General features: G+C 33.2%; 1 protein-coding gene across 7 annotated transcripts in view; it reads right to left on the bottom strand.

Annotated features, from left to right (window-relative positions):
- Positions 1–232: 232 nt before the first annotated feature.
- Positions 233–14,771, bottom strand: part of MAPK8 (mitogen-activated protein kinase 8) — a 93,607-nt gene continuing 79,068 nt past the window's right edge. For 4 of the 7 annotated variants that reach the window (XM_015593252.2, XM_006916920.3, XM_025050335.1 and 1 more), the window contains 6 exons: positions 13,867–13,938; positions 12,387–12,569; positions 11,977–12,101; positions 11,375–11,438; positions 8,470–8,547; positions 233–4,757 (listed from right to left, as the gene is read on the bottom strand). In XM_015593252.2, coding sequence (XP_015448738.1) covers positions 4,612–4,757; positions 8,470–8,547; positions 11,375–11,438; positions 11,977–12,101; positions 12,387–12,569; positions 13,867–13,938 — 668 coding nt within the window. In that variant the 3' untranslated portion in view covers positions 233–4,611. Of the gene's footprint in view, positions 4,763–8,469; positions 8,548–11,374; positions 11,439–11,976; positions 12,102–12,386; positions 12,570–13,866; positions 13,939–14,296; positions 14,369–14,771 lie in introns of all 7 variants that reach the window. The other 3 variants (XM_015593253.2, XM_015593255.2, XM_015593254.2) reach the window with 3 other exon arrangements.

Here is a 14,771-nt window from a genome sequence, read left to right as displayed (position 1 = left end):
AAGCAAATTCCATTTTTTAGATAGTTTCTCCAGTAATTTCACACACCAGAAGAGCAAGACTAGATAAACCAGAAAATCAGGGTAATAGTTTAGACTCCTTACAAACTGTAGAAAAACCAAATCTAAGAAACTTGCCCTAGTATTATCCCATTTATCCCAATGCACAAGATATCTTAAAATTGCCTGGAAAAACTTTTATCTAAATATTTAGATTTTTAATGAAAACTCTTAATTTCAGTTTCATACCACTTTTTTTTTGTTTTTTATTTAAAATATTATAACCAATGAACATACTAGATAACATTGTTTACATTCCAGTGGTGCATGTTTAATGACTAGGGCATGAATGATTAAAAACCACAATAATTATCTCAGCATTCCCTACAAAGTGCCCCATTTTGTTTTGTCTAGAGGAGAGGAGAGGGAATGGAACACAGGGAAGAAAGTGGAACAAAGAAGGAATGGCATCATATAGGGAGAAAAGCAAATGTTACATCGTTATCACACTTAGGTTTTCAGGTTTTAAAACCTGTTGAACAGGATAAACTGTAATGAGAAAATAGATGTCACAGTCCAGGTAGACAGCTATTTCAATTTAACTTCATCATTCGACTAAAAGATTAAGAGCTTCTCAAAAATATACCAAATATCAGGCCTACAAAAGTAATTTATTTCTTCGTAAAATTTACTAAGATTTATTCCTTTTGTAAAATGTAAAGAATGGACTGATATTACGAGCAGGTTTCTACTTACAAAACAGACAGTAATAATGTCCGACAAGCACATCTAACACAATTTTCCAAGATATACAGTCAAAGATTTTACACATGATTCTCTCTTACTTATGGAAGGTATATATTTTACATACTTACTGGTATTGTGTCGACATTGGCTATAAAGTATTTAACATACATTTATAATTCACACTCAGTAAAGATCTAACAGTAAGGGCAACAGCTTACTTGGGAAAGCATAGAAAATTAGTGTGAGGTAGTTCAATAAAAATCTAGTTTAATTTGTAAGTTATTGTGAGAATAGAACATTGTGCAAAACTAATCCACAGGTAATATTTCTCAAAAGTTTCAGTAATGAAGAGAATCTAAACCAGGAATGGCCAGAAAGTGTTACTCTTACTAGACTCTCCCTAAGAGCACTTAACTAAGAGCAGTTAGTTTGAAATTAGGACTTGTTTTCCTTACTAGTTTTGTAATCATACCCCAAACTATACATTTCTGCTTCAATGCCCTTTACCTCTTCATCTTTCTTGCTATTAAGGAAAAATCCATTTCCTCTAATTCAGGAAAAACCTAAGAGAGATCAGTAGAAACACAATGTATACTAAAATGTAAAGGATAAGGAAGCAACATTTAAGAGGGCTGCTAATGAGAGAATGGTGGTGTTTGGTTTTTCTACCGGTAAGAGAGGTTTACTGGGGTCATGGGGCTTCATGCATTCACTCTATAGCTAATGTGACCAATGAACAACACTCACAAACTACAACAGTATTTTTGAAAATGGACTATGTTTTTACCTCAGAATCTGCAGGCTTGTGCCTAGGCAACACTGAGTAATTAAGTGATCAGATGTGTAGCACATACTGGCCTATAGTGTAAACCAAATCTTATCTGTAACCCCCAAACAGCTTCACTTGCCTGCAGCTGATTTTACTATCAGACATTGATGTCTTCTTCACCTTCACCTTTTAGACAACACAGCTGGATTAGCATGGAACAGAATAACAAAGGCTTAAAGAAAATTTGCTGCTTTACATACAACTGAGTTTCTTGGTATTGTTAAGGGGGTTGTGTGGTAGCCTCCTAATTTAAGAGGCTGGCATTTCTCTTGGAAGTGTGGTGTGAATGCACTGTGCTTTTACCAACTTGGAAGAGTGTATACCAGGTACAATTCAGCAGCCTTGGGTGTGTGACAAAATGAGGACTATTATCAGCAAACAGTATGAAAGAGTTGAGATGCTCTATGTATGTATATGATAATTAAGCAATCCCAACAATACAATAATTTTATAAATGGTCAGTATACATTAAAGGGTAACAGAATAACCAGGAAGAAATATGTGGAAAAAATCAGAATTGGTGCCTCTTTCCTAGCCTGTAAGGTTGAATAATAGATCTTGATCAAAATAATTTTCTGACAGTAAGATGATAGGTATATTAAGTATATAAAGTTGAAAAGCCAAAGTTATAAGCAAGGTGGCTTTACATAAGTACTGTCTGACGGAAGTCTTATTTGTAATTTCTCTTAAAAAAAACCACAAATGTTTACGATATTTTAAAGGTCTGAAAAGCTTTTAAAATAAAATGAACAAGTATATCTTTAGCTTAACAGATTTAAAAGGGAAAGTTGTCTTTAGATATGGCATTTTAAAAACCTAGGGCACACAACATTTAACAAACAGACTTTGTTTTCTGGATATAATTTAAGTATTTCAGTCTACATTAATTAATAAGAGTTAATTTTCTCTGAAGCAACTGCAATATACTGGTTGGCAAGTGGGAGCTGGCATTTACAATAAATGATACAGTAAGAACACCTGGTTTTCCTTGCTTAACCAAAATCTGTATCAAAAGAGATGGCTTATTAGCAATCAAACATAAAATATGGGAATCAGCTGAAAGCATGTCAGTTGTTAAAGTGCAATAGTGAAATGATCTAGCTTAGAAAATAGAGCTAATTAACTGTCACAGTAATATAAACTAAGAACACACTCATGCTCAAATTTCTCCGTAAATCCAATCCTGTCTATAATTCAAGGTGTTACAGCCTCAAAACTCTAATTTGCGTAATAAAATTAATGCACCATGTTGTATGAGTAGAAAATGGATAAAAAGGCAGACAACTTCAAGAGATCGGAAATCATGACTTTAAAACATCAAAAACAAACTTGCTATTTCAAAGCATATAAAAAGGCTAATGTATTTTAATCCTAAATATTGCACATTAACAATGATCTAAAATATCTTACTCAAAAGGAAATTTGCACTAAATATGCAAATAACATGCCAAGCGAACTTTCAGACACTGCATGTTGAGCTGCACCAGTTCTTGCTCCTCTTAGTCATTAATTCCAATGGGCTTTCTGCTTAAAACCTTGTCACTTATTTAAGTATGCATTTCCCAGTTCATTCCATGAAATCCCTCCTGTTCCAAATACAACAAAAGGTGCCTAGGGGCATTGGAGACAATGTATTTCATAGAGGAGACTTCAATGACATTTTACTTAAAAAAAAATTCAGTTATAGAGAAATAATTCTGCAGATATAAAATGTAAACAGTTAACATACACTTGTCAGGAGCAGCACCATTCTTACACTACTCAACATCCACATTGTATGTTTTATTGAAAATCAGGTATAAAAAAATGAAAGACTCAGACTAAATAATCACCACTTATGCCTGCTCTGCTCAGTGTGAAGAAACAGTCCTTAGAAAATGATATTCTATATATGGCTGTGTGCTACTATTTTCAGATGAACGGTACATATATTGCTCATTTGATACATCACCTACAGAAGTCTAAGTAGGTTTTGGAACCTCCCGACAGTTAGTATAAATATGATTATGCTACAGGTAGAATCAAATGGCCAGAAAAACCAGAACTGGTGCTCGACTGACACTCTAATAGGAAACCAGAAAGGTCCAAGGGCCCAAGGCTGCAGGAAAGGGAAAGACCAGACTCTAGACCATCACTAAGACCTCCAGCCTGAGTAGATGAACTCAGTGTATACAGTAACAGGCTCATAGCTAGAAGTGAACCATCTGTTTATTTGCATTGAAATGTATTATTCATGAAGTATCCTCTTGACTTTATGTGATCATAAGCTTTGAGCACGCCACAATTTGCAGAATTTTTACTTTACTTTTGTTGGGTGAGGTGGGAAGATAGGAAGGTGGTGGTAGACACTCAGCGTCTTCAAAGACATGCTCTGAATTATTCTGCCATTTAAATGATGGGGCTTTTGCCAAAACTCATGTAGGATTACCTGCCAATTGCTGTAACTAAATTAGGATTGGTAAGTAGCAAAAATTGGGGGGTATTTTTTTTTTTAACACGTTCATCACTTACAGTAGTTATTCCTGAATATAACTGGCTACAGGTTATGTTCTCTCACTCCTCTGGGTTATTTCATTGATAAGCACATAACCCTGAAGAACAGCATCATGAACAAAACATTTGAAATAAATTCTAATAAAAAAAACTATAAAAACCTTAAATAATTCATGATATAGGCAAGTCACCACATAATAGTTGCTTTGATAAACAAAATCTTACAAATTCAGTAAAAAAAATCAGCAGCATAAGATAAAGCAAATATGCAAAAATTTTAAACCATGATAAAATAATTAGGTTTATATTATACAGTTAATTACAGCAAAAATACAATACGGTTTTGTTGCTGTTTTAAAACACAACTTAAGTTTTAAATTACATCACTTGAAATTAAAAAAAATAAACTACTTTACTACAAAATGAATTCTACGTTTTTGAAAAATCACTCAAAAATAAGACCACTGAATTGTTTTCAAAGTAGTTCTATCAATGACTAAACGACTCCACATCCCTCCCCCCCACCCGCCCCAAGGCCCAAGTAGTCATCTACAGCAGCCCAGAGGTCCAGCTGATGCTTCTAGACTGCTGTCTGTATCCGAGGCCAAAGTCGGGTCTGTTGACATTGAAGATACATCATTGACAGATGACGATGACGATGGATGCTGAGAGCCATTGATCACTGCTGCACCTGTGCTATGAGAAACAAAACAGCAAATCAGTTGCAGACAGAGTTGCAGACCGAGCTACTTGTACTGTACTGGCTAGCTCCAGTGGTCAGTAATTTTTCTCTTGGCTTTAAAATAATCACAAGTGATATTCAACACAACACTAATTTATAAACTCTCTTCACTTGTAAGCTATGAGGCAAGAACTCTGAAAACATCTGGAAACCCTGAGTCCTGTCCTTCCTACCAATTTTTTTTTTAGTTCAAGACAAGAATTAAGTCCAAGCCACATTTAGAAATGGCCCTACAGCAAGTTTCATAAATTGGGTTCAGGCTGTGTGTGAATAATATTGATAACATATGAAAAACTGTATTATATTTTGTTGGAGAGAGGATCTATGATGTATGATGGAAAAAGGTAAAAACTACTATCCTAATTAAAAATGATTTAGGATATCTTCTCGCTGTAAAGTCCAAACAATACTTTTGGTACATCTTGTTTTAAAGTAAAAGCCAAGTCTGAAATCATTTTAAGTGCAAAGGTCTTTAGTTCGACTGCCCAGGTTTACATGAGGTTACATGATTTACCAGGGTCACTTGAGTGCCCCAGTTAGGTAAACTCAGGTCTTATTAATTTCTATTCAAATAAATACTTGATAAATGCAAATATGGATTAAATAGGTAAAGCTGGGTAAGATTTTCCTTAACTAAAAGTATAGCTTAACAAGCATTTTCTGGATTTTAAAAAGCAATAGGAAAACAGGCATGCCTTTTTATTTTGCTTTATTGTGCTTTAAGAGTGTTTTCTTTTTTCCTTCCACAAACTGAAGGCAAGACCCTCCACCAGCAAAAAGATTACAACCAGCCTCATTGTGATACTTGCTTTGTTTCAGTGGTATGGACCCAAACCCTCAGTATGTCTGAGGTATGCCTGTACTTAACCTATAGAGAAATCTTCTTAAGGTCAAACAGGGGAGGGAATAACATAGCAGAGTGGGGAATATGTTAAAGATGATCCACGCACTAGTTAAGTACTTTTGAACTTCATGATCACTAAATAAGGGTCATTCCAAATTTGAATATATTAAATAATGCAAGTTATACAAAAGTTCTTAAGAACACATTTATAAAATACAAGAAATGGTTTCTAAGATGAGAAATAAGAAGAATTTCTAGGGGTGAGTTTCTGGCACCGAACGATGTTAAAACTAAGCAGGTTGAAAACCAGTGCTCCAGAACCCAGTATTCTCAGTATTTGAAATTAATCCTCCATTCTGTCTAATTATGAGTAATAAAACACTTAAATACAAAAGTTCCTCTGAAAGCTTGTCTTCAAATGCAACAAGGAAATAGCCAGAAGAGTAGAAATAGGCAAATCTCTAGGGAACTGGGGAGGGGACTGGGAGACAGAAAGGAATGAAACCACAGGGACAGAGCAGGTAACTGGCGATGCACTGGGAAAGGAAAGCAGACTGAGTACTTCAGGCCTTGATAGGAGAAAGGAAAAGGAGAAATGTGATAACCTTTAGACCTAAGAGAGGTCCATTAGGTTCCCAGCCAGAGTGAAATGAAGATATTAAACATTTTTAAAAGTTCAGTTCATACAACAGTATAGGATGTGCCTGTTCTGATTCAAGAGTATACAATACTAAGGTTAATTTCAAAGACTTGTACTGAAACCTTCAATTCATAAAAGAATATACGAATTTTATATATACATTATCATGCCTCTATATTTTTATCCAAATTTCCTAATCTGATAAAGATTAACTTTTTGAACTTTAAAGCAGTATAGTAAATTCTCAAATATCTGAATGGCACTAATATGGAAAATCTTTCATTTCAGCTATCTGGGTCATTTCTCTCTCATGTGAGTCTCTACACTCAAATGAATGCAAACTCATTTTAATATTGGCCAAACCAAATAAAGATAAGAAGGCAATACAGTGGGGAAAAATGATGTTTCATTTTTTAAAATCAAGTAGAAATGATATTATGATTACCTAATATTTTGATGTCAAAGGCTCTTCCTTCTATTTTTGCATATAGTCAAGAACTGACCATTTTTATAACAGCTCTAGTAACATTCTTCTTTGCAAGCTAAGAGAATCCAGAAAATGTTAGAAACCTGCAGCCCTGTCCTTTCCATTGACTTATTCTGCAACCATAGTCAAGTGCTGTCTAGGATCCAAAATTTTCACTTATAAATTAAGAACAAATACAACTGCTCTCTTTATTTCATGATTTTCAGTTTACTCAAACATTCAACACTTAGGATGTACCACCTACTAGGATAGTATTGTACAGTATAAAATTCTTCCAGATAAAGAACTTTTCAAATTCCATTTGAGCCTTCACCATGAGCATTTAATTATACTATAACTGTTTATCAATATAAAGCTAATTAACTCTGCTATTAAAACATTTATAATATAGCTTTTGTTACAACTAAATTCTAGGTAAAAGCTATTGAAATCAATTTATATTTTCAACAGGAAATAGTCTGGAAGACGGCATACCTGATCAAGGATTTAAAAAACAAAAATTAAAATAAAAAAACAAAACTCTAAAATATAACCAAAAATGTTGTAGGCGGCTACAAAAATTCTTCAAACAAATGTGTTTATAGTTCAACAAAATAGGCATCAGAAATTATAGTTAAAATTCTTACCCATAATCGGATTTGTATCTGTTTATCTAATATCCAATTTTTTTCTTAGAATGTAGAAGAGTTTTCAAGGAATAACTAAAATGGCATAATTTTACTCAAACTCAAGACCTATCTGTTGAAACACTACTTGACCTTCAAGGCTCGGCTCAGATTTCATCTCTTCTATAAAACTGGCCTAACCTCTAAAGCCGTTAAGTCTCTTCTCCTAGCCAGAAGTCATATAGGATGCTGAGAAAACCATGCCCTCTGAAATTACTGATAAACACGGCTTCAAGTATTAGCTTTTCTGAGTAATAGATTTGTAATCCTTATGTCATTTATTTTTTCTGAATTTTTTGTCCCCTCATCTGTAAAGTGTGCATAACAACCTTCCTTCGGGGTCTTGAGGGCTGAATGAAATTAAGTACATAAACCACCAGTGTCTGTCACGTAGTATATACTTAATATATACATGCTGCCTGTCATTTAACTTTTCCCCTCAATTCCCTATGCTTTTACAAATACTAAAATTAAATATAAGATGAGCTTATGTTAAAAGATAATGTTTAACTCTTGCAAACCAGTTTTCTTCTTAGAGACAGAACACTTTCTGGTGGTAGTTTTAATATCACTGCCTTAGTTCAACAAATCAAAAGTACCAAAAGGAAAAAGATGGTAACTTGGTATTACATGTACCAAATTTTGTAAAGAAGCTTTAGCTAATTTATGCAAAGCAAAGACTGTTAAAGTCATAGAAAGTTTAAGTATACTGAATTGTGAGAAATTTCTTGTTTAAAAAAAGACAACAATGCCAACAAAAAAAATTCTGTTCTTCAATAGAAGGTCAGTATCATAGAAAAAGATATGCATTTGATGAATTAAGTTACTAATATATTAGTATGATGCATTGGTATGACAGCATACCAATGTTTTCCAATTTAACAACCCAAATTGTACTCCTTATACTTATTAAACTTTGAATAATAATGGTAGCAACTATAGAAAGAACTGCAGGTTTTAGGCCACTGAAGATTACAACACAAGAAGTAAACTGTAATCTTAACCAAGCTTCTATTGTAACCAACCTAAAGGAGAGGGCTGTCCTCGTATAACTCCATTCTTGGTTCTCTCCTCCAAGTCCATAACTTCCTTGTATATCAATTCTGAAAAAGAGAAGAACATAAACAAACTTTTCAAAGTCTGAGAGCCAATTTCATAAGACATGTATGTTTTAAGTAAACAATTTTTACACACATTAAGTACTTTGAACAATGTCTTCCAATGGCAAAGGGTCTGTGTCAACCTAAGAGTCAAAGGTGTTAAAAACAATTTCTTGATCCTCAACCACAAATTATGTTGAAAAGAACAAAAATCTGTCTTAACTAATGTTCCTAAAGTTGGATTAGGATAGAGCTGGGATTAGAAGCTTTATCTTTTTTACTCCACCAGCACTTTGTACTATACTGTATCATATCACATATCATTCTGTACTAAAAGTGCTTATTTAATTCTCAGTGAGGGCTCGAATCACTTGTATTATTAACTTCTATTTCCTGAGCCCTGGCATAGTATCTGATATATGTATGGGCTTACTCAGATACTTGTTAAAAGATTTAAAAGACAGAGTATGTGCAAGCCTTTTTAACAGATGGAATATAAATACATTTTATTAAAGAAAAAGAAACAGGTAGCTATACTTCAATATATGAGCTGAAGCATGACATGTTATCACTGTCAAGATTTCTCCATGGGAATCTTGTTCTTTTTCTGGGATTCTGGACAGTGAGTGGACTGCTGTGAAGACTGCTCCAAATAAAGAGTGATACCAGATACTGCCCTGTTGGTGTAAGTGGCTCTTGTCCTGTATTCTTTTAAGTGATCCCCATGTCAAGTGTGATGTGTCTTGAGACTCTGAACGTCTACTTAAGAAGAAACTTCTGGTGGATGCTACAAAGCCATTATTCATCATCTTTTCTGGGTCATGGAATCCTTTGAAGAATTGCATAAAAGCTATAAACCCTCTTCTGAGAAAAATGTGCAAGCGAAAAACATTGCACAGAATTTTAAGGAGTCTATAATTCTTTAAATTCAACTTCTGATAAAGAATCTCTGATCATAGGGTATGATAATGTTTATGTTGGTTATAAGGTAAAACAAGAGCTCGACACGCCTAAATTTGCTGGCCATGGTAACCATATTGGACTTGGAAAGAGAAAAATAGAAGTCTTGATAGAGGAAAGAATGGGAGATGATTTTCTTCAAAGAAACAAAAAAGAATGATAAGCATTCCTGAAAAGAGAACTTTTTTTTTAAAAGAGAAAATGGCACCCCTTTGTGAAAGGGGTTAAGGTAGAAAAACCAAAGCTAATTAGGAGTACTAACTAGGCAAAGCAATCTGTAGTTAATGGCTATGGCAATGGCTTTTTCTTTGTGTTATGATGCTAAAACTCTTTGGCAGATCTTGAAAAAGGCAGTTTGTAGGTAATGATTAAACTGCACTTGGGGCTAGGAGAATAAGATACAGAATAAAGTAAACATGTTTAGAGTAATCAAAAATCTCAGATATATACTTATACAAACAAAAACACTATATTTCACTGATTTTATGGTATATTTTTTAACAGTTTAATACCTCTGAAATTGGGTTGTAACTTATAACCAATGTGTTATAAGATACAACTGGCAATGTTTTCTCTTTCCTAGTGATACATTATGGTGTGCTTTACAACTGGTGGCCTATTAAGTGTCCATGAGGTACCGATAAATGTCTACTGTAAATGTAATGATATATAAAAAATCAGGTTAGATATTTTAATACAGTTAAATCTTTGTATATTACTTATTACATATATAGATGCACTAGGTTCTACTCAATTCCATCATTCTGATGGGCTCTACAGAGTCTAACTATATGTCTCCTGAAGACTACTCAGATAAAACTAATATCTGGTTATTCTTAAAAAGGAAGAATCAAATTCTTCCCTCATAAATAAATCGATGAATAACCTGTTCAGGTTTATACCTCTCCACTACCTTTTGCCTTCCCAGTATTTAGGTACTTAGTTCTTAACAACAGGTCTTCTGTATCCATTTTAAGATTAGGTTAAAAAAAGGGTGTCAACTGACTTGTCTAAAGTCATGTAGCTATAAAAGTGGTCCAAACACTAAATGACAACACAAATGAGGTAAATAGGATCTAAAAATTATATGGCCTAAATGTCCCAGGGAATCTTTTAAAATAAGAAATAGTTTAACATTTCCATGACTATCAAAGCATTATTAATGTCCAATCACATTCATAAAACAAAACTACATGTGATTGCTGGCAAAGATTAAAAATTAACTCACTTTGTTGGCGAAGGTGGGGATAAAATAGACATTCCTATATAGTGCTGATGAAGTGTAAACTGCTACAATTTCTTTGGAGAGAATTCTGGAAATAACTGAAAAATATCCTTTGCCCAGCAAATCTTGTAGGATTTTTCTTATTGGCATGTTCTCACATGTGCAAAAGAATACTGCAGTTGTTTGTAACAATGACAGACTGGATAACTCGAGTTGAATATAGAAACTGTGACACCACTGATAGCAGAATACTACCTATTTAAGCAAATGAGCCAGATATGTGAAGCAAGAGAGAATAATCTCTAAAATATATGATTACATGAATAAAGCCAAGTATGCACAGTATACAACCATTTGAGATTAAAACAGGGTGGGAGATGAGGAGGAGGAGGGGGACATCAAATACACAAGCTTGTATATTTGTAGGCTATGGAAGAACAAAAAATTCCAGAGAGCATTAATGTCTCTGTGGTGGGGGAAATGAGAGATAAGGATTAAGTCAGGGAGGGAAATATTAATAATCATATTAACAAATGTGAACTATAAATAATAAAATATTTTTAATTTCCCCAGGATGAAGAATAAAACAACATAAAAGGCCAGAAGTTCTCTCAGCTTCATCTCTAAGAATCTGGTGAATGTTACCTTTCCACTCTTCTATTGTGTGTTCCCTTTCATCTAATTGCTTGTCAGGTATCTTTGGTGGTGGCTGCAAAACATAAGGCAACAATAATTCAGTTTATTGGGAATATATAAATTCTTTATAATTATTTGAAATATTAGCCAGACAGAAAGGGTTTATAAAAATACAACAGATCAAGACTGATCACTCATCAACAACCTTTGTATGCAGAGAGCCTAGTTTTGGAACACTCCTTTATGATAGGAAAAAGGATGCTTAACCATCTTTATCTTCCAACTTTTGAAATGGTTCACACATTTTATTTATATCACAGAATTTGTTATGCTTTGAACATAGTAATTTGTTTTATAACTAAGTTAGGATGGTCTCCCAAATATTCTAGCTCATCAGATCAGGTATCAAGGCAAGAAACAGTGAGAAGTAACTTTATTTTGTGTAGGAGGTGCTTGGATATGCTTGTTAAGTTACTTTTAATACAGAAACAGAAAAACATCATCTATTATCTCTTATATTATTTAAAATTAAAATGTCTCCTCCAAACCTAACTTTTTAATTCTAACTATAAGAGGCAACATATTCTTCAAACATTAAGAAAAGAACTTACAGCTTCTGCTTCAGAAGGATCATACCAGACATTGATATATGGATGCTGGAGAGCTTCATCTACAGAGATCCTTTTAGATGCATCAATAACCAGCATTTTAGATAACAAATCCCTTGCCTGACTGGCTGCAAAAATAATAATATTAATGTACATATATCTCATATGTTTTTAAAAAATTATCAGTACATTTCAGAAACTTGAAATTATCATTTATTAAAAAGTATATGTTTTAAAAATAATAGATTTTACTATAAAATCAGGTTATACATATGATAACTAAACCCTTGCTTTGCTCCATCATCCAAAGTTATTCTTGGGCTATGTCCCATAATCAAATGGAAACACACGCACGCACATGCACACGCACACATACACAACGGGATTAAATATATATATTTATTTAAAAGTACCTTTAAGTTTGTTGTGTTCCGAATCAGCTGGGAAAAGTACATCGGGGAAGAGTTTCTCAAAGCTATATCCAGCATATTTAGGTCTGTTTTCAACATAAGTCCTTACTGTTGGTTGTAGTTTCTTCATGAATTCGGGACATGGTGTTCCAAGCTGTTCAATAACTTTATTCCACTGATCAATATCTAATATCAAGTAGCTAAGAAAAATACTCTGTGTATCTAATGTTCAACACGATCCACACATTAAAATAACAAGAAAATAACAATTTAAAAAACCCTAAGAAAGAATGTGGCAGTTATAAATTTTACAGCCACCTTGCAAAAGGCAATGCTTATAGGTGGATGGAAAGGATCAATAAACCAGCTTTGTTAACCTTATTGCGAGAGAGAGAGTGTGTGTATGTGTATGTATGTGTCTAATACCGATTTTATCATAAAAATGGAAGCTTAAACTAACAAATTCTAAATACAAATGACTCAAAGAATTTTAAACTGCACATAATTTTAGAATATAAAATTTGCCATTTTCTTCTAGCTTATCAGAAAAATGTGAATGCCTACCCTAGAGGCTAATATTTCTTATTATTTGTCTTCTTTTTTTTGAGTTGTCTATACTAACAGAAAAAACTACTAGCAATAAAAACGATGGCTTTGATAAAAATGGCATTTTATTTATTTAGCTTATGTTAATAAAGTTTTTTTTAAAGCTCTGAAAATTATGAAAATGAATCAGTATCTCAGTAAGTTGTAAGGTTATAATTCCCTAGTCTCTTCACCTGTCTTTACACCCCAAGTCTCACCTGCAGACTAAGACCTAAAGCTTTCTTATTGTAACCCAGTGCATGTGGCTTTTCCCATCTCTCTTCCTAAAATAATTATAAGTGTTTCCAGCTGATAAACACATAACAGATTACTCACTGGTAATAAAAAAAGTACTCAGATGAACCAAAAGCATGAATCCAAATCTACTCATCATCATTTAAACTATTACTGCTGAAATTCTCAGATGAAAAGATCAGTATGTTGAGAAATTAAACAACCAAAAGACATAAAAGGCATAGAAAATTAACAAAAAATGAGGCGGGGGTGGGGGACAAAACAAAAAGATGACCAGAAGCAAGAGACAATTCTAAAATTCATATTAAAGTCCTAAAAAGCACTTCTATACTTACTCAGGTGTATAGTTACTAGAAAATTTTAATGCGAGCAATGATTTTTGATTTAGGTTAAATAAATCAACTCAAAGCCAGCAAGTAATAGTGGATAATTAACTTGAGCAGTTCTCAAAATTAACATATGAAACAATCAATAAATGAGGGAAAGGAAAGTCTACGTCAAATAGCAGGTGGTATTTTTAAAGAGTAGAGCAATTTAACAATATTATTAGGGAGAGACAAAATACATTATGCTTGACCAAGTTGAAATGCTGCCATACATTTTGACCTTTAGAAATTACATTTTAGGCCAAAGATAAGGATACGATCTGTACCTGGGAACAAAACACCACCTTTGATCATTTCTCCCATGATGCACCCAACTGACCAAATGTCAACTGAAAACAAAATGCAATGATATTAACATAAAAATTTTGGTTAAAATAAAAAAAATATAAACATATTAAAAAAAATCACGCACACCATGTATACTTTAAAATTATAGAAAGCAGTATAAAATAAAAATGAGTGACAGTGAATGTGCTCTAACTACCAGCAGAGACTGTATGTCTTACTGCCAGATGCAGTCTACAAATATTTCAGCTTCTTGTCTCAACGATTTTTGAACTATAACAGCCACAAACTTTGTCTGTTTAAAAAACCCACATATATGAATGTACAATATTCATTTTCATTAAAGAACATAAGGAAGTTCATCACCTAACTAATTAAACTGCTGCAGCAGCACAAGGATACAGTCCCTTCCTGGAAAGAGGATTTTGTGGCAAACCATTTCTCCCATAATGCACCCCACAGACCATAAATCCACTATATGTTTGCAGCACAAAAGAAGGAAAAGCAAAGCAAAAGGTCATTAAAATCAAAGAAGCATAATATGACTGCATTATATAAAAAACTACAAAACATCACAAAAAGAAAAAAGTGATTTTAATTTTAGCTAATGGAATAATTAAAAACAAAATATTTTTCAAAAGGCTTTGAATCACAAAAGCAAACATGAAGTGTTGCTTTTTAACTACATATCTAATTTTAAAGTGAGAGCTATGCACAGAAATCACATGATTAAAAATTCTATATATTTCATCACTGAAAATTTGTTCATAAAATATGAAATAGAACCAAACACAAACTTTGTTAAAAAGGCTGAAAAAGTACACGAGGTAGTAAATTTAAAAAAATAAAATCTTGATATTATTTTGAGGTTCAACTG

This window comes from Pteropus alecto, unplaced genomic scaffold (assembly GCF_000325575.1).
Source record: "Pteropus alecto unplaced genomic scaffold, ASM32557v1 scaffold287, whole genome shotgun sequence".
NCBI lineage: Eukaryota > Metazoa > Chordata > Mammalia > Chiroptera > Pteropodidae > Pteropus > Pteropus alecto.
The sequence above is the reverse complement of the archived record's forward strand: the minus strand, read 5'-3'. Positions and strand labels throughout refer to the sequence as shown.